This window comes from Lethenteron reissneri, chromosome 8, assembly GCF_015708825.2.
Source record: "Lethenteron reissneri isolate LAM-NWPU_2019-01 chromosome 8, ASM1570882v1, whole genome shotgun sequence".
NCBI classification, from domain to species: domain Eukaryota; kingdom Metazoa; phylum Chordata; class Hyperoartia; order Petromyzontiformes; family Petromyzontidae; genus Lethenteron; species Lethenteron reissneri.
Genome location: NC_083786.1, coordinates 2159099 through 2184174, shown reverse-complemented (window position 1 = coordinate 2184174; position 25076 = coordinate 2159099). Strand labels below are relative to the sequence as shown.

At 47.3% G+C, this 25076-nt stretch overlaps 1 protein-coding gene across 1 annotated transcript in view; it reads left to right on the top strand.

The window, feature by feature from the left end:
* Positions 1-25076, top strand: part of ABCC2 (ATP binding cassette subfamily C member 2) — an 89354-nt gene that overhangs the window by 45993 nt on the left and 18285 nt on the right. The window contains exons 11-23 of the mRNA XM_061578437.1: positions 3827-4081; positions 5097-5162; positions 5651-5788; positions 7370-7516; positions 9515-9599; positions 12299-12365; positions 14723-14849; positions 16008-16184; positions 17292-17459; positions 18266-18464; positions 21304-21439; positions 22473-22593; positions 23632-23842. Coding sequence (XP_061434421.1) covers positions 3827-4081; positions 5097-5162; positions 5651-5788; positions 7370-7516; positions 9515-9599; positions 12299-12365; positions 14723-14849; positions 16008-16184; positions 17292-17459; positions 18266-18464; positions 21304-21439; positions 22473-22593; positions 23632-23842 — 1897 coding nt within the window. The remainder of the gene's footprint in view (positions 1-3826; positions 4082-5096; positions 5163-5650; positions 5789-7369; positions 7517-9514; positions 9600-12298; positions 12366-14722; positions 14850-16007; positions 16185-17291; positions 17460-18265; positions 18465-21303; positions 21440-22472; positions 22594-23631; positions 23843-25076) is intronic.

Below are 25076 nucleotides of genomic sequence, written 5' to 3'. Positions count from 1 at the left end.
CGACCCGCTGGTCGCACTCGCTCCTGAGCCGACCCTCCCGGTCGAGCTCGCTCCTGAGCCGACCCGCTGGTCGCACTCGCTCCTGAGTCGACCCGCTGGTCGCACTCGCTCCTGAGTCGACCCGCTGGTCGCACTCGCTCCTGAGTCGACCCGCTGGTCGCACTAGTTTCCAATGCTCAGGATCCTTTCCTTTATGCCGAAAAATCCCCCTGGATCCCGCCCACAAGGCGGGGCTTCTTTCGATTTTTGCTGTGTCAGGATCTGTCCTTAGGCAGGTGTGTCCATGTGTGTGTCCGTACGTCCGTATGTCCTTGTGTGCATCACTCACGGTATATTCCGTTGTCACACTCCCTCCATAAAACCCACGAGCAAACAATCAGATGTTACAAATTGCCTCGAAGTCGTCTCTCTGTCTGGGTGCAATATTATCTCTTGTCTGGCCTTCTTCATGAACCCAAAACACAGACGTTACAAATCGTCTCATAGGCGTCTTTGTTCGTGTTGCACAACCTGGAGGGAGGGGCAACACTCTCTCCGACCCGGCGCACAAAGAAATGGTTAAGAAGTTTTAAGTTAACATTTGTCCCTTACTATTTCACAGTTATGATTCTGTATGTAACCTAAGGTCTGTCGTTTCCCATCGTGGTGCTTGACTCAAGTGGAGGTGTTTCCCCGAGCGTATACACACTCCTATCCCGCGCTGCGGGGATACAAAGACGGCCGGGATCTCCCTTTCTCTCCGACCCTGGGTTTAACATCGGTTTTTTTTTTATTATGTATTTATATTCGACCTGGTGGTGATTCATCCCGTTATCCTGGCTTTTCATAAGTTTTACTTTTCATGCATATGCGTATTATCATTAATTTATTTCCGATATCTTAGGTTAAGGGGTAAGTTTCTTGATCCTAGGAATTCGTATTCCTTGGTGTCTGCATGGTTATATAAGCGGAATATAGTTTACGGTGAATAGCGTTAACATTGATGTTATGTACGATATTATGTATTGTGATGTCTTTAACTTAACTTGTTTGTCAGAGCTTTACTGACACGAAGTTGCATTCCATAGCCCCGCAGTCTTTGCCCCACCCTATCTCTGCTCGCCGTTGTTGTTGCCGTCCAGCTGACGCCGTTAACTCAAGGCCTCATTAATTTCCGTCACTCCTTGTAGGTGAGGGCGGTTGAACCTTGGAGTCAGTTCTGGTTTTTGTCTGCCTGCTTCTTCTTGTGTCCCCTGACCCCGGGAGTTATTATTTCTACTTTTATGGCCTGTCGAAGCCCGACTCGCTGTTGCTGGGCTGGTGTCGTTCCCGGCTTTTTGCTTACGTTTGCAGTTCGCCGTGCTCTTAATTTCCTTCCCTCTTCAACCTTATATCGACTATTCGCTCCTGTCTGGGTGCGATTCAATTTTGACTTAGGAAGGTTTTGATTGTCATATGCTTCGGGTCGAGTTGTATAGAAAGTATTAAAGTATGGAAATAACATTTCATATTGACTTAATGATGGTGATGGTTCAGTAGGCGTAACTTGTGGCCTGGTTTAATTGGAGTGGGTGTGAATATCAATAACTTTAGCCTACCCTGTTGTTAAATTCCGACTTTAACGTTACTTTAATAGCAATACAGAATAATTGAGCTTTTTGTCTTAACTAGGCGAACGCGAACTTCTGGTGACCCCCGCAGCCTTGTTGTTCAGCTGGGTCTGCCTCCTTGAGAGATATACACCACTCTTATTCTCCTCTCACTGTGGCCATCCAACCTTCTGCTCTGGGAGTGTTATTCTTAATTTCAGGTCAAAGGCCCCCTCACGTTCAGACGTGCAGGGTTGTTTAAATCAGCTCCCTCCCCTGTGCACGTGTTCCAACTAGCTCGGAATCCCTAAACACACAATCAGTGATGATTTCTGGCTTTCTGTGGTTGTGATTTAGACAAAGGTGCCTCTGCTTTCTTCCATTGCCTTTGAGTCGACACTGCCCTATTATTTGCCCATGTGCTGAGGTCATAGAATTCGTTTTGACTTCAGTAATATTAACATTCAGTATTGGATTAGCAAATGGGCAATGGTTCATTGATGTAGCTCGCAGCCTGGTCTCCAATTTGAGCGAGCGCGAGGATCGATAATTTAGCCTACTCTGTTGTTGAATTTCGAATTTTGACGTTACTTTAAAACCATGCAGGATGGTTGGGCTTTTTGCCTTAACTATGTCTGGCTGACACTCCCACTGTCTCTGCCGCCTGCACGGGTGACATGTGCCCGTTCATCAGGCCTTATCTTTCCTTGAAGCAAGGTTGCAAATTCTGCCATCCTAGCCCTCCTCCAGTTCATTACTTAACAACACCTGGTGTTTTGCAGTTTGCTGCGCTTTGGTGTGTTTCATTCATTAAAAAAACAAGTAAAAAGATAATATATAAAAATATCATCAAATATTATTAATCTCAATTTTGGAAGAAGGGTTAGTATACAACAACAAACTAAATACAAAAAAGCAGTTCTAAAGAAATTCGTTTTCTTTCTAGATTTAACAGTGCATAGTTCCACAGTAGTAAAACCAATTCTTATACTTTGATACTGGCAAGAAAGGCCCGATATTATTGACTTCTACATTAAACATTTTTTGCCTGTTTCAGCGGTGCGTTAAAAAAGCTATGTTTTTATATTTGCTATGCATATTCGCAGAATTGTTACGCAATTGTATGTATGTTCTCCCAGGTATCGTTTTGAAGACCCAGAGGGTGACTGACATACACTTGCAATTTACATATATATAGATATATGGACTACTCCGCCACAACGACACTTGTTCTTGTTTCCTTCGGGAACACAGTCAGATTCAGATTTTCACTTCCACCACGGCGTTCCGGGTCGTTCCGGCCAATGGGAGCCACGATGGCGAGATGTTAACTACCTCGCCTGGTGTACGGGTGGTCGGTGGTTCGATCCCGAGCCTGACGCCTGCATATTTGTAGTTTGTATGTTTCTCTCCCCGTGGTCGCGTGGATTTTTCTCCGTGTCCTCCGGTTTTTGACTCCACACTTAGAAACATGCATTTGGAGTATTTGGCTGTTCTCAATCTCCACGTGATAAGCCACTTCGTTGCGCAATCATTAGTGGCCAGGTCAATTCTGAATAAGAGCTATATAGCTCAGTGAGCCTTACTTGGTAAAATAAAAAATAATACTTTTAGTTTGAATAGTTTCACTTCCACCCTCGGATGCATTTGACAAAGTTGACAAGGTCGAGGTGATAAAGGTGCATTGAAAAATTATAATACTCCGATTGATGCTCCTACTGTTGTGGAGTGACTCATGCATGCAGCCAACTATGGCTGCAGGGTTTTGGTAGTACATGTTGTTTATGCCATTTATTGTGAAAATTCCGTCACAGTTCCTATGATCACTGTTTCATTGGTTTCATGGCTTTATTTTGGTGATTTCGAAAAGTGTATTGGTTTAGCCACGTTTGTTTGTTGTAGTACAGAGTTAGACTGATGGCCTTAATCTAAGTTGTCTTGTGGTTGTTGTTGGTTGTTTAACTTGCATCCCACTGGGATTTTTGCACACAGCGTTGGTGTACGGTTTTTTTCTGCAATATTTTGCTGTCTTTTCTTGGATTTTCTGTTTGCACTCAGTTACATATTCACTTTAAGATGTTTTCTTGTTCATGTTTTTGTTTTTTGTTTGTTGCGGTTGCACCCGATTCAAGAGCCGAATGGCTCACAGGGCTATACCTAATAAATGAACTTGAACTTGAACGTGCGCGCGTATCTGTGCGTGCGCACCACTAACGACGATCGCCTTGGTCTCTGCCGCTCGTCTGCCGCTTGCGCAGTCCCTCATCATGTCCAACGCGGCGCGCAAGGACTCCACGATCGGCGAGACCGTCAACCTGATGTCGGCCGACGCGCAGCGCTTCATGGACGTGGCCTCGTTCATGCACCTGCTGTGGTCGGCGCCGCTGCAGATCGTCATCTCGCTCGTGTTCCTGTGGATCGAGCTTGGCCCCTCCGTCATGGCCGGCTTCGCGGTCATGGTGCTGCTCATTCCGTTCAACGCCGTGCTCGCCACGCGCTCACGCGCCCTACAGGTCCGGGACGCACCGGCGGCTGAGCAGTCGACGTTCCGTAACGATCAGTTTAACGCCAAAACAAACGTACTTTATAATGTTTATACAATGGATATGAATACATTACGATACTGACAACATTATACAGACATAATGTTAAAAGAAACATGGTTGATAAATGCATTAATTCATATTTACTGTACCTACAATAGCCTGTCGTTAACAGAGGAATGTTCGGTAAGCGAACACATTGGGCTCTATGGAGGCACTACATTACTATACACTACACTATACACTACACTACTATACACTACACTACTATACACTACACTATACACTACACTATACACTACACTACTATACACTACACTATACACTCCACTACATTATACACTACACTACTATACACTACATTACTATACACTACACTACTATACACTACATTACTATACACTACACTACTATACACTATACAATACTATACACTACTATACACTACACTACTATACACTACACTACTATCCACTACACTATACACTACACTATACACTACACTACTATACACTACATTATACACTACACTACTATACACTACACTATACAATACACTATACACTAGACTACTATACACTACACTACTATACACTATATTATACACTACACTACTATACACTATACACTACTATACACGATACACTATTATACACTATACACTACACTATACACTACACTATACACTACACTATACACTACACTACTATACTATACACTACACTACTATACATTGCACATTGGCCTCTATGGAGGTTCTACTCTATGCACTGCACGTGTGTGCGTGTGTATGGTGTGGCTGTTCCTCACAAATCGCCGTCATTCAGCAACCAAATGGTTGCTGAACGATGACCAAAAAAACCACGTCATGAAATTGGGCCGAGTGTCTCCGCAGTCGAACACCAGTTGCTATCTCAGTAGTTGCTATTTGTTGAAACGGTGTACTATTTATTTTTAAAAAAATTCATTGTTGTTGCTGTTTCAGGTGAAAAACATGAACGAAAAAGACAAGCGCATTAAACTTATGAACGAGATCTTGAACGGAATCAAGGTGGGTACCAAGAAGAGGCGTTCAAGTGCAGGCATGTCTTGAGACGCGTGGATTTAAACAGAGAGACTCGACGGATCTTCTTGTTTCTTTCGGTAAAGTCACGTAGAAGGGAAATAATAAAAATAAAACATAATAAAATACAATTCTCACGACGTTTCCGCCACAACGCAAGCATGGCTGCTTGCGTTGTAATAAAATACAATTCTCACGACGTTTCCGCAAGCATGGCTGCTTGCGTTGTAGCCGAAACGTCGTGAGAATTGTATTTTATTATGTTTTATTTTTATTATTTTATTATTTCCCTTCGACGTGACTTTACCGAAAGAACAAAGAAGATTAATCCCTGCAGTCACGAAAGCTTTAAATCGAAATTTAGACTCGACGGACTGAAGAGATCGGTCCGCGAACCCACCACGTGCACCCATCCGCCGCGCACGACGTTACCGCCGCTCGCGTCGCCAACATGGTGCTTGTGCGTCCCATCTCAGATCCTCAAGTACTTCGCGTGGGAGACATCGTTTGAGCAGAAGATTGGCGACATCCGCAACAGGGAACTGAAAGTGATGCGCAGTTTCTCCTACCTGAACGCCGTGTCGATCTTCTCGTACACCTGTACGCCCTTCTTCGTGAGTTCTCCCCTTCCCAGCTGTTAACCCTTGACCTGCGGCAATATCCCCACAGCGCGTGCAGCCTTAACGCCGTAGTCGTATCCCACCTGCAGTCGTTACCATTTACTTCAAGGGTTAACCCGTAATCATAGCTTTTACCCTTATAGCCATAACCATAGTCATATCCCTGCAGTCGCTTGCTAGCGCTGCTGCTGGTAAAAGGAACATCAACTAGAGCAGTGGTTCTTAACCTGGGGTGCACGCTGTACCCCCTGGGGATGCGAGATGCCCTTTCTGGGGGTGCGAGACATGTCTAGATTTTTTTAGAAGGTAAATAATCGAAAACACAAATTAAGCACGGCACATAAGTACAAATACTTTGTTTCACCAAACCTATGTATTTATTAACATTAAAAAAATGTTTACCGATTGAGAACCAAAGGGGTGCAAGGCTGCAGTAAAGATTAAGACCCACTGCACGAGAGGGAGCTCTATAGAGCCCCTCTAGAGGGTATTTTATTTTATCCTCCTCTTCTACGCTGGCCAGAACGTCTTGGAAGAGGAGGGACATACACCACACTCTACCTCATCGTACGCGACCTGCAGATCGGCTCACGGCGGGGCACCGGTCTACACCGTCTGGGGTGCACAAAAAGCCAAAAGGGCGATTTTAAGAAACTTGCCGATTGTTTCAACCGGGAGATCTCGAGTCCCAAATGGCTAACCGTCACACCGCCACAGTGGCGGCGGCGCCATCCATAACAGTGGGACTGTAGCCCTGACTTTTCTACTCGTAATCTCAAGACTCGTCCGTAATACAGGTTTTTTGGGTGAGATCGCGTAAATATTAAAATGTGTCGTTAAACCCGCCACCACCCGACACAGCCAATGAGTAAGGTTTGTCAAGTAAATAGAACGTCCCAATTCGTTACTAGTACGGCACACCGGTGTGTAGAGAGCAAAGCCACAACATTTACATTCTGAGTACGACGTTTCGCCATTGATTACAACTAGATTACAACTTGTGGAGAAATCCTCCTGTTTCGTTCCTTTATATATTAACGCGATCTAACCCCAAACAAAACTGTATTATGGATGACATTGGCCGTGAAAGCCCACTTGTTAAACTCAAGACTCGGTTTCGTTATTCTAAACCTCGAACAAAATCCAAAGAGCCGTGGCCACCCTCTCTCCTCGCGACAACTCCATCAATAATTGTTTTTTTTTTACCTTTCTATCTGGCAACAAAACTGACACCTTTTTTACAAGGAGTCATGTTTGCATAGACCACAATGCCTGCAGCCATAATGCAAACAAAAAACATAACTCTGATGTATGCACTGTCCTTTAAGTTGATTGGTCCACACCCGAGACAGCTTTCCCTAGAGCTCAGTCTCACATGGTGTTGGACCAGATGACGCCAAAATGCGCACAACTCAAGGACAATGCACCATCAGAGTATGAGAGCTCGGGGTAAGCATTTACACCATTGGAACCTCATTTGCCAGAAGAAAAAAAATGATAATTGTTTTTGTTACCCTTCTATCTGGCAACAAAACTGACACCGTCAATGCCCTCCCACTGCGCTGGCCCATGCAGGTGTCGCTGGCCAGCTTCGGTGTGTTCGTGGCCGTGAGCAAGGACAACGTCCTGGACGCCCAGAAGGTCTTCACCTCCATCTCCCTGTTCAACGTACTGCGCTTCCCCCTTGTCATGCTGCCCATGCTCATCTCTTACATCGTGCAGGTAAATAACAACAACAACAACCGCCGTTGGCCACTAAGTGGCGGTGATGTCACCATGGCGCTTGTGCCACGCTAGTTGCACCTTGACGCCATGTGAAGTGTCAAAGGCTCGTTGCTGGCAGGAGGTCACGGAACAGACTCAGCTGTCGTGGGGTTGACTGGATGAGATGACTGGCAGATGCACCGGCTGTGCTCTCCACTGTGCCAACTCGCTGCGTTGTATCTGCCCGGTTCTCCGCTCATTGTCGTGAACATCGCTCCTCTGCCCTCCTTTATTCTTTGGAGGGTGACTGCTCTCCAACTGCACAATAGCGACCTTTGCGAGCCTGCTCCAGGTATACGAATCGTTATTAAAACAGGTAATGGTGCAGCCCTGAAATTGCTTGCTCACACCACCGCTAGCAAGAGAGGCCTCCATGAGAGGGACCTCTATTTGGCCGACTTTTCTACACCGGCCAGACGTCTTGGAAGAGGTGGCGACACTTTACCGCACCACGCACGACCTGCTGATCGAACAACAGTGGTTGTAGACATTCATACTTGTGGGTGGACGAGTTGGGGACGTTTTAAGAAACGTGCATCATTGTTTCACTGCTGATGTAAGTTTTCAAAATTGGTCAAATTTCCTTTTTAATGTTTCTTCTCACGTTTCCATTTTTTTCCGTTGAAAAAAATCGCCAGAAAAAGAAAAATAGGTTTACCCTGATTGGAAATAAAATAGGCGTTAAGGGGCCGTTCATAAATGACGTCACGCACCTGGGGGGGGGGGGGGGGTCAGACATTTGTGACGATGTGTGACGAGGAGGGGGGGGGGGTGAGAAATGTGACGTCACATCAAAATGCGCAACTTTAATTAAATATAGACAACACGTTCTACTTAATTAAATAGACTTTTTAATAAATGTTTTCTACCTACAACATCAGAGTGCAGCGCCACATTAAATACACACTACAATGACAATAGTTTAAAGCGATTTGAAGCATGTTTTATTTTGGGGGGGCAGAGCTTTGTGACGTCATATTTGAGGGGGGGTCTGACTTTTTGTGACGCCATGTGACGAGGGGGGGGGGGTCAAAAATCGTCCAAAATCACGTGACGTCATTTATGGACGGCCCCTAAGATGTTCAAACACCACATTCTTTTGAAATGAATCAAGTCAGAAAGGGTAAAAAAAACTAAAACTATTTTAATTTTCATACTTTGATACTGGAAAAAAAAGGTTCCATAAATTGCCAGGAAGTCGCACTCCACCAACGTTTACGTGAGGCCGTCTTTTTTCCCGTGCAGCGGAATATTTCATCGCTGTCTAAATCGACTCTCCTCCTCCTTCCTCGCCAACCAATCTCTCCACTGCTGTGTGCTACACCTGCCACCCTCCCCTCCTCCCAGTTTCCACTTTATTCAATTAACCCTTCTTGCTCTAACTATTGCACAATGATTGGTGAAGATAATCACACTTTCAGCTCATCGCTGGTAGTCAACGCCATTCTCAACATCGATGTTCTCACGTTGGTACATTGTTTAACGTGTCGGCTTTCGTGACCAATATTATCATTGATAGAGGTTTTTTGTGGTTGATTACCTCTGAATAACCCAATCAATAATGGATATCCATTGTAATTTATATGACTACATTAACCTCACCCTCTGGTCCTCGCATCTGTTTGGCTCACAAGTGATGACATCACATTTATCCCCCGTCCATTGAATACTGAAACAGGAGGATTTCCCCACAACTCTGACTGTTACCTGATGAGGCTGGTTGTAATTACTCGTGAAACGCAGTGCAGTCCTCGAATTGTACATTTTGTGGGTTTACTCTCCAACACACAACCGGTGTCCTGAACTCGTAACTAGTTGGCACGTTGTGTTTACGTGACAAACCTTACTAATTGGCCGTGTTGGGTGATGATGGGTATAAAAAAAACCCTCTATTTTGGTGCATTGTGTTAAAAACAACAACAACAATAATCCCAATTCTGTCTCACAACCGTGCAGGCGAGCGTGTCAACCAAACGTGTGAAGAAGTTCCTGAGCAACGATGAGCTGGACACATCGGCCGTTACCTACGACAGCAATCTGAGTGAGTTGGGGCCTGTGCCAACTCCACCCTCTGAACACCCAACTTGGGAGGCTGACAGTGACTGGGGGCAGTGGTGCACACGAGAAGGCGTGGGACACAGGCACACACGTGGACCACCAGCAACGGAGAACTTGTTGGCTTGTTTGCAATCGGAGCACACGGATGGGCGTTCCGCAGAAAATGTGCACGCAAAGATGAGGATACACAGGACCCGACACCTACATAAAAGACAACAAAAAGACAAAGATCCCCCATATAGCCTGTAACAGACCGTTGAGGCAAGTGCTGTTAGCGAGCACCTATGAAGGTTGGCACAGCACACGAAGGGGTGGGTGGCCAACACCACGCCTGGCCACCTTTGTCTCCCTCGTGGCGATGTTTACACACCGCACCAGGTACTAATTTTGAGGCTGAGTCGACCTAGAGGAGACACAAGACCGGTTCAGATAATCGTCACTGGTGTTGGCCGTGAGTGGGAATCGAACCCGGTTTGCCAGGTTCATAGCAGAGCGCGCTAACTGCTACACTACTGCTCCCCACAGGACTCGACACCTATATACATGCATACACAGCATGCAAGTACACAGGATACATCCATTACAATAGGGGCATTTAAGATATAATCCGCACAGATTATGTATGTGTCAACTGGGGTATAACATGAACAGCTAAAACGTATTACAGTACTGTGGATATTTCCTCCATGAATGCATTTAGAGTAATTGGCCGCTACAAATGTGCATGATGAACCACTTAAATGGGCTATCATTTTTGGCCAGGTTGCTTCTGAAAAAGAGTTATTTAGATCAGATAAAATAAAATAAAAAGTGCAATAGTGCAGTTTAGAAATGGAAGATCAATGACTCTGCCATACTGAAAATGTATTAAGGTGCCAACCACACACCAGCTGTACATCACGGATGACTGCCCAACACAACAAGCCGTACCCTGGTGGAACAAGCCGACTTCACCCAGCTACCACCCCGGATGCCGTAGAATGGCCACCAAAAAAAAATTACAATTCTAGATTTTTTCAAACGCATATACGAAAGACGTTCGTTGTATCTGGAACACAGCGGCACACAAGGCGACACACGTGGAAATCCAACAAACTCAGTCTACAGACGCAATTCCCGCGTTGGTGAATAATCCGTTTTATCTGCTCTTAGGTTTTGTCGGTAAAGTGACGTAGGTAAAAATAAATAATAAAATAAAAAGAATAGAAATAAAATAATAAATCACGACGTTTCGGAGGCAACACAAGTCTCCGTCATCAGGTGGGACCGTCACAGCTAGATTTACTGTATCAAGTAAGGCAAAATTCCAAGATACGAGCTCTTAAATACAAGTTAAGGGGGGAGGAGGGGGGAGGGACTTATCTGAATGTGGTAGCCAATGAATGGAACGTGTTGGGGGGTGGGCGGGGCTAAAAGAGAACAATAGGTGCACATGTTGTTGTTTTTACCAGTGTCGTGATTTATATTCTTATTTCTATTATTTTTATTCTATTATTTATTTTTACCTACATGACTTTACATCTAGAACCGTTTTTTCTGATTCTGGTTAAAATGATGATGATGGCTCCATCACTAATGGGCAAATCACCAAGGCAATGTGTTTGGGCTCTTTGGTAAGGATTTAATTAGTTACATTCATATGGTGCTTGCTTAAATTCCTCGCCAACTCAAAACGTCTTACATTACATTGTATTTCAATAGTTTCAATGTATTGCTGCAATCTAACCTAGGGGACCCCCCTGGTGGCAGCTGTCTCTGTGCGACACATAGTTCACGCAGCACTGGCCTGCAAGTTGGAATTAGTCTACCATTAGTCTACCAGTATTGGCCAATGTTGCCTCTATGGGGATTTTTGTTAGTAATTTGTAATTGATTACGTTTGGACCATTACACCGGCAGACATGGCCTGCTCTTTGTTGACTCATGCCACAGGATCTTTAATGTTCACTGTGATGTAGATGGTGCAGAGTATTTATGGTCAATAAACTAACAGTATTAATTAGGGGTGGCTGCTGGGCTTGAACCACACATCTGTGCAGCAAGTGGAAAAACGCGCGACACACGCTGAGTTTATACGGTAAAAGTAGTACAACATAATTACACAGCCCTTGGTCAATCCACTGCTGGATGAAGGCCTCCCCACGTTGTTGGACATGGGTGGTCATTTGACCATACTTCACCACGCTTAGTGCCAGTTGCTGACGGCTAGCCGAAAATATATTAGTTCTCACGTACGACAGGAATTAAGCTTGAAACCGAGTCTCAAGAGTTATTTTTCAGGAACGTCCATTGGGATGTTTCACCGAACGCTTCTTGGGAGTTTTTTTTTAATCTCATCTGCTCGGTACTTAAACCCAAGAGTTGAGCCACTGTCGCGAAGCTGTGGGCCACGACAACGAAACTGGCAATTCCTGGGAGTTATCGGCAATATTAGCAAGCCACTGGAGCTATGCACTAAGAAATAATCTCGAATAAAAACGCATTTCTTTATAACTTGTTTTTGTGTTTAGTCTGTTGTGCTTCCCCCACCCCTCCGATTAGCAAAGTTGGCATACATACAATACTTCAGTGTGCTGGGTTGGAGAAGTATTATCTTTTAAAGAAAAATATTTAAAAAATTTGAAATAAAAAATTTAATAAATATTGCATTGTTTAGTATGTTACGGTTACGTGTGTCCACAGAGTCTTCCATTCTGATAGAAAATGCCTCATTTACCTGGGACAAGGGAGAAGAAGCGACCCTGAATGAGTAAGTGTGGTAATTCTCATGCGCTGCTTGCCGAATACGCTTGTACACTCTTCACTGGCTGTAGCAAGTGGATTAGCGTGTCTGAAATCAAAATAATCCACAGCTAATTGTCAGTCCACTGCTGCATTGTTTGACCATACTTAATCATTCTAAAAATAGGCATGAGTTGTCCTTTTGGACAATATAAATTACAAAATAATTAAGCAGACAGTTCATGTCTCCTTCACATTATTTGTCTCTCCACATATAAAGAAAACTAATTTTGCACAACCCATCAGCCCCACGTGGACCTGCTGTGAGTGCATTATTTCAGCTGCATTGCTTCAAGACAAAGCAACAGTCTGGACCAGTTTCACCACGCACTGCCTCATCATTCTGCTCGAGTGTGCTCGATAAAGTTGAGGTTACAGGACTGCACCATTGGAACCTCATTTGCCAGTAAAAACATATGATAATTGTTTTTTTACCCTTCTATCTGGCAACAAAACTGACACCTTTTTTACAAGGAGTCATGTTTGCATAGACCACAATACCTGCAGTCATAATGCAAACAAAAAACATAACTCTGATAATGTGCGCTGTCCTTGAAGTTGATTGGTCCACACCCGAGACAGCTTTCCTTAGAGCCTAGTCTCACATGGGTTGGACCAGATGACGCCAAAAGGTGCACAACTCAAAGACAATGCACCATCAGAGTATGAGAGCTCGGGGTAAGCATTTACACCATCGGAACCTCATTTGCCAGTAAAAAATATGATAATTGGTTTTTTACCCTTCTATCTGGTCTATGCAAATATGACTCCTTGTAAAAAAAGGTGTCAGTTTTATTGCCAGATAGAAAGGTAAAAAAACAATTATCATGTTCCAGGACTGGTTGGATGTCGCCCAATCTTACATTTGAAGTCCCGTCGTTGGGAGCTGTTGAGCGCAGTGCACTCACCGCCTGTGGCCACAACTCCCACCGTTTACCAAAGTGTGAACCCAGGTCGGAGTGTCCCTTTGTACAAGGGGGCATTGGGCAGTGTTCATCTTCACGAGTGACTCTGTCGCAATAGGTATCTCTTTGGTGTTTGAAATATCTTAACACAACTCTTGTTTTATTTCCAGGAAGGGTTAAGCCTATTCTTCTCTTCTCATAATTATTTTCCTGGCAAAAAGGTCCAATAGATATAACTGCTCAACTTGCTTTGCCTTTGTCCTGTTCGCCTTTTAGCGTTCTCTGGTCTAACACTGGTGAGACTAGGCCATAAAGAAGGCTGTCTCTGGTGTGGGCCATTCAGTTTCAAAGACAATGCCAAATATTATCAGAGCATGTTTGTTTGCATGTTTTGCCACAGGTACGTGTGGTGAATGCAGACTTGATGCTTTGCAATAGGTATCTATTGGTTGTTGAGCATCTTATGACCTCCAGTTTTATTTACAGGAAGAGTAAAGCCTCTTCTTATGTTTTGGCAAAAAGGTTCAATAGATATAACTGCTCAACCCGATCTATCAGTGCTTTGATACTTGTATTGTCTTTGTACTGTTCGCCTTTTGGTGTTCTCTGGTCTAACATGGGTGTTTGATTGCCAGAAAGAGCAAAGCCAATTATTTTATTTTCACCACGGCTCTGTTACGCATTCCATAATTATGTAGTGCGCGAATTAGACGCAGACTTGTACTGGGAGGCAACACCTTTATTTAACACAACGGGTAACTCTTTGACAGGATTGTAACATAGGGTGGTGACCACGACGGCTAACTACTCTAATACTTGCGGCTATTCTATCACCGGACCCGGACAGCCAACGGGTTGCCTGGTCCACACGTGGAGACCGAGGATCGAGGATGGCGACTTCATTCCCAGGGCCGAACCCCGGGCCCTCCCTCCCGGGACCCCGCTTATATCCCGCCTGGCCTGGCTGGCTCCACGCCTGGCCACGCCTCCCTTCCAGAACCCTCGTGGGGACTCTGGATCCCCACCACGTGATCCTCTCACCCCCGACTGGGACCCCCTTGCCCCCTCTCGTCCGGTCACGTGTCCCCTCGGGTTCACCTCCCGGTCACGTCCTGATGCGACCCCCTTCAGAGCGACACCCGTGCTCCGCCCCTCCAGTACCGCCCCACACACGGCACTGTCTCTGCACCGTCGTGGCCCCCTTGAGGCCACCACAATTCCATGATGCGGAGCAGTCTCTCCAGAGCCCCATAGGATAACCCTTGGTGATGTCCCCTTAAAGTGGTACCTTACTTTATTGACCCAGAAGGGGATGGTGTGCCAAATCAATTCCTGATCTTTGTGCTTGTGCACCAGCACCACAAGCGCTGAGTGTAATCTCGAGGTGTTGTGCTCTCCGTGTGTGCTGTGGAATGGGCAGCGTGTCGGTGGAGGTGCCGGTGGGCAGCCTTGTGGCGGTGGTGGGACAGGTGGGCGCGGGGAAGTCTTCGCTCATAGCAGCCACACTCGGAGAGATGGAAAAGCTGCAGGGCACCGTCGCAATGAAGGTGCGGTCGACCGGCACGGGCGCACCACGTCGACAGGACGCCGTGCCGTGTGAGCGGCACTGGGTGACTTTACAACGACTTGCTTCGAATCTATACGTGCTGTGGCAGTGTTACGCATCGTTACGAGGGTGAAGTTGAAATTAGCAGAAATTCATGTGTGTACGGTAAAATCAGAAGAGTGAGGAGAGAGATGAGGTCGAATAAGAAAGTTCTTGAGTCTTAATTTTAATGATCCAGATAAGGCAACAGATGTAGATTCATCATGCACGCGTTTTCTCTGTACCTTGATTCACACATTAAAATGCAGATACTGTACGCTTGTGTATGTGTAGTATGGTTCCAGGGAGACTTGACACGTAGTTGGAGGCACACGCTTATTTATTAACACCAGCACGTAACTCGGAAGCTTACAGTAACTGAAGGGGTATCGGCCCCTTCGCCCGTCTAGCTACGAAACACAACAGCCTAGCTCACAGCTAGCTTACACCTAGGTTACGGCACCCCGAATACCCAGACCCCGCTCTTAGAAGAGTGTCGGTTCTGGGCTCTGGGGGCCACGCCGCTGAATTGCCTGGTCGGTCCTTAAAAGGACAGCGATCCCAGGGAGTTCCAGGGCCGGTCTAGCTGGTCTTCTTTCTTCACTGGTTACAGCTTAACACTAGACCCAGAGCCTCTCGGCTCACCGCCTTAAATAGCCATCTCCCCCCTGAGGGGAGGGGCTGTGGGGGATCCCAGCGTACGGCGAGGACGTCGCTGCGAGCACCTGCCCCGCGTACCGACGTAGCCACGCCCATTGTGTTTGTTTGCCATCCGCGGCAAGTCTAAATCCGGCCGTCCACAACGGCTCTACATATGGGACACAGTGGTTAGTGCAGTGCGCTACAAACCTAGGTAACCCAAGTTCCATTCCCACTCAAGGACAAGATCGGTGACGAATATCTGAATTTGTCCTGGGCCTCCTCTAGGTCGACTCACCCTTAAATCAGTACCTGGTGCGGTGTGTAAACATCAGCACTGGTGAGTCAAAGGCAGCAGCCGTGATGCTGGCCACCCACTCACCTCGTGTGGCGGGTGGCCGCCCTTCACAGGTGCTACTCGCTAGCAGCACTTTGCCCAAAAGTCCGTCAAAGGCTATACGGGGGGATGTCGTTGTTGCAGGGCTCGGTGGCGTACGTGCCGCAGCAGGCATGGATCCAGAACTGCACGCTGCAGCAGAACGTGCTGTTCGGCTTGCCGCTCGAGCCAGAGCGCTACGCGCGAGTCATCGACGCCTGTGCCCTCAGTGCCGACCTGAAGGCCCTGCCCGCCGGGGACCAGACGGAGATCGGGGAGAAGGTGAGACACTCGCTTGTTCACTTGCGCGCTCACTCGCCCGCTCGCTCACTCACTTCTCACTTTCTCGCCCACTCATTCACTCGCTCATTCACTCACTCACTTGCTCGCCCACTCGTTCGCCCACTCCATCGCTCATTCACTCGCTCATTCACTCACTCGCTCGCCCACTCGGTCGCTTATTCACCCGCTCCCTCGCTCACTGCCTCACAGTTTCTTGGCCCCATTCACAGTGGCTCGGAGCGACCAAACGATGCCCACGGTTGTCATCTTCGATCTGCCGATCAACAGAAATTCTTATTCTGTGTTTGTGCCTGTTAGTTTTCTCGGTTCTGTATCTGCATGTGCGACTGAAGATGTTCTGGTGTATTTCGGAAGCATGAGACTCCGACATGACACTCTAATGGCCTAATTCAACTAGTCCCGGCATCTCGGCTTTTAATATTTTTTGCATCAGAGGCATAAACGTTCCATCTGCTGCTACTAGTTTTCCCATAACCCAACAATTATATCTGGTGGTGCATCCTTTTCAGGATTCACATGATCAACTGCATTGACAAGTAACAAACAGGGCATTAAGCATGACCAGCAGTCATAGGTACAACTATTATATGAACTAAACAATTTTTTTCATTTTACCAGGTAAGGCCAACTGAGCTATGTAGCTCTTTTTCAGAAGCGACCTGGCCACAAATTACAGCTCGACGAAGTTGCTTATCGCGTGTAAATTGACAGCAGCAAATACTCTAAACGCAGGTTGATTCTACATGTAGAGGGAAAAACCGGAAGACCTGGAGAGAAATCCACACGACCACAGAGAGAACATGTAAACTCCAAATATACAGGCACCAGGGTTGGGATCGAACCCACGCCCTCCTGTATACCATGCGAGGTAGTTAACATCTAAGGCACTGTGGCAGCCCAATTCATCAACGCAATAGCCAACTGGAGCTCTCCCAACCGCTTGCGCGACCTCACACACGTTGAGAAATCAACGGCGTCGGACGTTACCCGACTGACGGTCACTGCCGTCTCTTGCGTCCGTCTCGTCGTCTTTTCAAAAGCGATGAAAAGGAACTGACCGACGCCTCTGCTCCGCGTCTCCCGCAGGGGATCAACCTGTCCGGGGGGCAGAAGCAGCGCGTGTCGCTGGCGCGTGCCGTCTACAGCGACGCCGACGTCTTCCTGTTGGACGACCCGCTGTCCGCCGTGGACGCGCACGTGGGGAAGCACATCTTCACGCACGTCATCGGGCCCACCGGAATTCTCAAGGACAAGGTGGGGGAGCGCGCTCTCTCTCTCTCTGGGAGGGCGGCCGTGGCGAGCTGCGGTTTCAGGGATCGTAAAGACGCTCTTCCCCACGCACCCATCCATCCCTGGCCTCCCGTATTTTAAGGAGAAAAGTTGGGGGTGCGTCTTCTGGGCCGGTCGTTGTGTGTGTGTGTGTTCGTGTGGGGACCCAGGTTCGATTCCCACTCACGGCCGAGACTGGTGACGATTATCTGAACCGGTCCTTGTCCTCCTCTAGGTCGACTCAGCATCAAATGAGTACCTAGTGCGGTGTGTAAACATCACTGCTGGGGAGAGAAAACCGGCCAGGCCGTGGTGCTGGCCGCCCACCCCCTCGTGTGCCGTGCCGGCCTTCATAGGTGCTCGCTAACTGCATTTGCCCCAACGGTCTGTTAAGGCTACACAGGGGATCTTTGTCTTTGTTGTTCGTGTGTAAAGGGAATCTTTGTGTATATGTGGGGAGGCGGCCGCCCACCCCCTCGTGTGCCGTGCCAGCCTTCATAGGTGCTCGCGAAGAGGCACTTCCTCCAAACAGTCTGTACAAGACTACACGGGGGGGGGGGGGGGGGGTTCATTGTTTTTTCTTGTGTGACCAGATTTGTCTAACTTCATTAGGACCGGGCACAGGTTTACGGTGCACCTTACTCTCTTTGCAAGTGCGAACGTGACAATCTGAGCATCTTATTACTCTGGGATGACAAAAAAATCACGGTAAGCTTCAAGTGGCTGCTGTGCGCTTTGCGACTAAAGTCGGCGGTTGCCACCCGCCGCCCCGTGCCCGCCTCTTCCCGCAGACGCGCCTGCTGGTCACCCACTCGGTGAGCTTCTTGTCCATGGTGGATCAGATCGTGGTGCTGCAGGCCGGCCGGGTCTCCGAAATGGGCACCTACAAGCAACTTGTCATAAATGGTGAAGCTTTTGCCGAATTCCTGCGCATTTACGACTCCCAGGAGAAGGACGGGGACAAGAAAAACGCCACTGACCTGGACACCGGTGAGTAAAAGCATGTTTTTTTGTCGTTTTTTCGCATTCCTGTCAACCACTTATCAGTGCCTACCTTATTCATGACCAATTTAGACCGTGTTGGTCACCTCGTGCCCATATAAATATCAACGTTCATCCTACAAAGTCCCATCACATAGGAGAAACACAAAGAGACCAAATTATTATTTTTTGCCCGTATTGAAAAGGCTGTACGCCGTATGGACCTGAAAACTAAATTTCCCTGTACAATAATACGAGTAAACCGTAAGGGTTTACAGGTATGGCATTGTGTGTCTTTTCAACATGGTGACGAGACGTTAACAACCTCGCTAGGTGTACATGAGGTCGTGGGTTCGATCCCAAACCCGATGCTTGTATATTTTCACGTCTCTTTCTCATTGTTGCAGCGTGGATTATTCTCCGGGTTTTCCCCTCCACATTTAGAATCAACATCACGTGTTTAGAGTATTTGGCTGCTATAACACATTCGACCTTAACTTCCTTGATATTTTGTTGATAAAGTGTGCAATGCCCTGCAATCTTCATCATCATTGTCAGCCAAAATAAATTCACTGCTGGATGAAGGCCTCCATCTCTCCATAGTCCCAGCATCTGAGCTGTTTTTCATCGCTCCATCTCCACAGTGGCGAGTCTCTTGTGTTCCCTCCTTTTTTGGCTGCAGTCGCATCCTAAGTCTCAACCGCCGGCCATCACCTGTTCTCGGGATGTGTCCTCACCCAAAACTCGCCTTCTTTCTTTCAGCGGTAATCCATACAACGATGCACCTACTTGCGCACGCTCTCTGATCCATGCGTTCCTCTCTGTCTCTCACTGTTTCATTGCTTTCATGGCTTTATTTTGGTGATTTTCGAAAAGTTTTTTGGTTTGGCCATGTTTGTTTGTTGTAGTACAGAGTTAGACTGATGGCCTTAATCTAAGTTGTCTTGTGGTTGTTGTTGTTGTTTGACTTGCATCCCACTGGGATTTTTGCGCACAGTGTTGGTGTACGGTGCTTTTTCTGCATAATTTGCTGTCTTTTCTTGGATTTTATGTTTGCACTCAGTCACATATTCACTTTAAGATGTTTTCTTGTTCATGTTTTTGTTTTTTGTTTGTTGCGGTTGCACCCGATTCAAGAGCCGAATGGCTCACAGGGCTATACCTAATAAATTAACTTGAACTTGAACTGTCTCTAACGATGCAGATGGTCACTTTCAGACGCGCTTCTGCGGCCGCCTGGAACGCCCTTCCGATATTAGGAAGCCGCTGGAGCTGTGCACTTTTACATCGTCTAGTTTGAAAACTAATTTCTTCAGAACTGTTTATTGTGTTTAGTTTGTTGTGCTTCCCCCGCACCTCCGATTAGCATGGCTGGCTACATACGGTGTGAAAGCAGTTCAACATATATGCCCACACCTGAATTCCCATGCATGTGTAGTGAGTCCAACTGAGTCACAGACATTGTCTTGGGAGCAACACTATTTATTTAGTAACTCAACATAACATAACACAACCTACACTAGGTTGTTGAATGCTCATCTAGCCATGCTATGGCAGAACGAGACACGGTTCGCTATCCCGGCCGGGACCACAAGCTGGGTCCCAGACCATGTGGCTATAGGCTTCTTTTATCCGACGTGGATCTTTATCACCAGCAACACGAAGAACCCCGAGCCCCTCACGGGGCCCTGTTATATCGGCCTGGACTGGGGCTGGCTCCGCCCCTCGCCCCGCCCACCTTCTAGATCTCTCGAGCTCTTTCCCAAAGGCTCCCGAGAGCTACTCTATACCACGTGACCGCCCAGCGGCCCCCGTCCACCGGTGGCCCCGCTCCAATATCATCCGGTCACGTGTCGGCAGGTCAACCAGCGTACCATGCCCCAACGTAACCCTGGCTGGCTGACACTCCCTCTCGCTCCCTCACCGGGAGCCCGCACCGCACACTGCTCGCGGTGCCTCCGCGCTGACCAGCGCTCACCCAAGCCCCGCTAGGGCTGGTACTATACCCAGTAAGCGGGCTACACATAATGCCAACACATTATCTGCCGTGGCTTTATAAGCCCGGCACCACACAGTGACAATCACAGTCACTACACATGCATGTGCAACTCCACGCTTCTATTTGCACTTGTCAGCTTTTATTCCATTTCAAAGGGAGTCTGCACAACACGATCTGCCGATCAGTCAGGGCTTTATTTTAAATCCCTCACTCTCTTCAAGAGTGCCAGGCACACGTTATACGCCCTTTGCATTCCTTCTCGACAGATCTTTCTGGAACCTTCCAGAAGATTCCTCTAAACTCCTCCGTCTCCTCCTTCCCACCAATCCCTGCCCCCTGGCCCCTCTGCCTCTCGCTCTCCTTTCTCCTAGCTATCTTCCACCAAATCTCTCCTCAAATTCCTCAGCCTATTCCCTGCTTTCTTTTTCCCAGCTGCTTCCCACTGCTTTCTCTTTCTTACTTAATTGATTTAGGGTGTAACTCTGGACCTTCGTATAACCCCTATGTCCCCATGTTATTGACCTACCCCAGTGGGTCTTCATTGCAAGGTCACCACGGGCCACTGGCAGCCCCCTGGTGGCCTTTAGTGCGGCCTCTGTCGTGCGCCCCCCCCCCCCCCCCCCCCCGTGACAATACACAAATATTGAAAACACCCACTGCCCCCCCCCCCCCCATCATCATCATCATGCTGCCAATCCCCCAATGGTTTAAATGTGGCGGCCCCTGACACTGATGATGTCCTATCAGTGAAAGTGCCCCCCTCTCCGCCGCCCCACCCGCTTCTGAAAATGAGTGAAGAACAAACTGGTCTCACCCCGTCCGCCCCCCTCCCGCTCCCTCTCATCTCAGTGATCACGACCACGGTGGACATCGCGGACGAGCCGGACCCGGAGCCCCAGGGCGACGACGCGTATGAGGACAGTGTGAGCAGCACCTTCCGGCGAGAGCGCAGCATGCGCCTGCGGGTCAGCACCAGCAGCAAAAGGTGACGGAGCCCTCCCCTCTCGCAACTTTTTATCTCTCATCACTTTATCTCTCATCACATTCTCATCACTTTATTTCATAATTTTCTCGCATCACATTCTCGCTCATCACTATAGCTCATCACTTTCTTTCTCTCTCTCATTCGATGCGGTCGCTCCATGGTAGGCGCCGCCACTATTGCATTACGAACACCGCCACTTTTATTACGAGTATTGCCACTATTCTATTACGAGCATTCCCACGATTTTATTGTGAACATTGCCACTATTTTATAGCTGTTTAGCTCAACAGGTCATTCCCAGCTGAAATAATAAAGTCTTGAGTCTGAGCGATGCTCCTTCCATCTGGAACTCTATTCCAAGTCGTGTCCAGGAAAGCTTCTGGCATACAATTGTTTAAATCAATGATAAAAATGTTATTTGTTTGGATTTATTGTGCAATGGCTTTTTGAGCACCTTCCTATTGTGAAGCACCCTGGGATGTAAATGCAAATTGTATCGCTACGGTCGGTATGAATGTTGAACTTCTTCCGCACTGTACGTAGCCAACCGTGCTTAGCGGAGGTGCGGGGTATCCCTGCGACCGTATCCAGCATGTACTGACATTTTGCAAATACTCTTCAGTATTTTCCGAGGCTTCTTTTCCACATTTAATTTCTACCGAGGTTGTAAAATAATTTTGGGTGGAATGGCGTAGTCCTGTGGGGTAGCGCATTGCACTTCAGAACTCGGCACCCCTGAGTTCATTCCTCCCGCTGTGGTTCACGTGATAGTTCTATCTTAACCGGTCCGTGGCTGTCCAACTGACCAGCGCGGTGAAGTATGGTCAAACAACTCCCATCACCCAACACGTGGAAAGGGGAGGTCTTCATCCAGTAGTGGCTTGATGAACGGGTGTAAATGATTATAACTGACATCAGCTTAGATCCGAGAGCTTTTGCACACCGTGCACCTGCATCTTAACATGTTTATGTAGAATGTGTTTGCCTTATTATTGTTGTTCCTTTGCATTGTGCTTTTCTGACGTGAATCTAGACGGAGCCACAAGAAACACTCTGCGAGGAACTCGACGAGCGGAGAGACAGCACTGCTTGGGAAGGAGCAAGATGATAAAGCACAGAAGCTGATCGAAAAGGAAGGTGTGGAGACTGGAAATGTACGTATGCCTTACGAGGACGAGCTTGCACTTTATATTCAGGAGCCAATTCAATCTCGTGCCCCCTTCATCATGGCTTGTAAGATCTGCCGACGGTGCCCTTCTATGTATTCCTCGATCTCGGCTGCGTTCTTGGGCTGATCGAGAGCATATTGTGGTGGCCCCCGGTTGTGGAACTTCCTACCGGTGCCCCCCCCCCACCCCCCGATGGTACAAATAATCTGTTTACATTATTATTGTAATGCCTTGTATAAAGGTGTCAGTTTTATACCAGTTGAAAGGGTAAAAACATATTACTATATTTTGCCACTGGTAAAGGAGGTCTCATCGTGTTTATGCTTACCCCGAGCTCTCAATACTCTGATAGCGCGCTGTTTTTGAGTTGTATGCCTTTTGGCGTCATCTGGTCCAACACCAATGGAGACTAGGCTCTAAGAAAAGCTGTCTCGGGTGTGGACCAATCAACTTCAAGGACAGTGCATATCATTATCATTACCAGAGTTGTTTCTTTTTGTTTGCATTTTGACTGCTGGTGTTGTGGTTATTGCAAACATGATGCCTTGTATAAAGGTGTCAGTTTTGTACCAGTTGAAAGGGTAAAAACCTATTACTATATTTTGCCACTGGTAAAGGAGGTCTCATAGTGTACATTATTATTTATCTTGTTTACTCGGGGAACGCCTCGTGTGTTCCCATGTTGGCGTGCAGGTCAAGTGCTCCGTGTACATGCAGTTCATACATGTGGTGTGTGTGTGTCCCCGTGTTGGCCTGCAGGTCAAGTGGTCCGTGTACATGCAGTACATACATGTGGTGTGTGTGTGTCCCCGTGTTGGCGTGCAGGTGAACTGGTCCGTGTACATGCAGTACATACATGTGGTGTGTGTGTGTCCCCGTGTTGGCGTGCAGGTCAAGTGCTCCGTATACATGCAGTTCATACATGTGGTGTGTGTGTGTCCCTGTGTTGGCGTGCAGGTCAAGTGGTCCGTGTACATGCAGTACATACATGTGGTGTGTGTGTGTCCCCGTGTTGGCGTGCAGGTCAAGTGGTCCGTGTACATGCAGTACATGCGCTCCACAGGCCTCTTCTTATCGTTCCTCATCTTCATGGGAAACCTCCTGCAGAACGCGGCCGTCATCGGCCAGAACTTCTGGCTCAGCGACTGGACCTTCGATGCGGCCAGCTACCCCAACGTCACCTACGGCAACGATATGCGCCTGGGCGTCTACGGAGCGCTGGGGGTGGCTCAAGGTAAAGGCTTTAAACCCGAACGAGCATCGTAGCGTCGCCGCTAACGCCAGGGGTGTGCGCCACGCATCCTCTGAGACTTGGAATTTTTGGCAAAATGTATCCGTGGCTTTATCAACGGATAAAGGAAGGAGCGTCCGAGAAGTAGCGACCGGGTAACCGGTAGTGGCCTTGCTACACGTGGCCTGTCACCCAGCGCTGCGGGAGGCAGCGGTGATGGTTGGTGAATGTGCACGAACGTTGCAAAACTTCCTTGTCGTCGGTGTCGAGGTGCCGGTAACCCGAGCTTTCCAGGAGAAGGCAGTTAGCAAAGATGTGGACTCCACCTTGTTTTTCCGTCTGTATGGGATAGAGTGTTCCCCCTCACATGCGTGGGTTTTCCCCGGGTGCTTCGGTTTCCTCCCGCATGTAAACTCATTAATTGGCCGATAACACCTTCATATATAGAGGAGCATAGAGCTTGGGCAATTGCAGGTGCTCGCTTGCCATGTGACTGCTGCCTTCCCGCTCGTCTGTGGTTCCTCCGTGCGCCACCGAGTTGTTCTCTCTCTTCTTCGAGAGCAAGCGAATACTGCGTGCGCTGCAAGGTGACATCATTATTATTATTGTGATTTTATTCAAGTTCATACGTTTATTATTCTTGCTTTGAATACTTTAACTAAACTGGACGGATTTGCTCCTCACACCAACATTTGAAAGACATGCCACTGTGGAAGCATGTGTTCAAAAACACTGAATATTCACCTTTTTGATAATTCTTGACACTTATATGCATTTTATATTTAGTATTAATAATATCGTGCAACTCGAATGAGGATAATATCGACAAAATGCATAAAATCCTGGGGGGGGGAAATCGCAAAAAAATGCAGATAAATCTTGTTATTCACATTCCCCACCCGACTTGACGACCTGTGACTACTTTTTATTTAGGTTTTGAAACAATAATCTGCGAGGGAAATCGAATTCCAAGTGACACTGAAGCGGTGTGCTACGAGTGAGTGGCTTGAACAGCGAGGGAGAGAGAGTGATGTCGAGCAGAGATTGAAAGCCTTGGAAATGCATTCCACCTCAAGGGGAATATGTTAAAAAAGAAATACGCGTTGTTATCAAGCTTTGTCATTACTTTTCCATGCCAGGCCGCAAACTTAGCAATGGATAATTATTGTGTTAAATGTATTCACCGAATGTTTTTACACAGTTAGAGCACCACACACGCAATACAAATCAATAAATA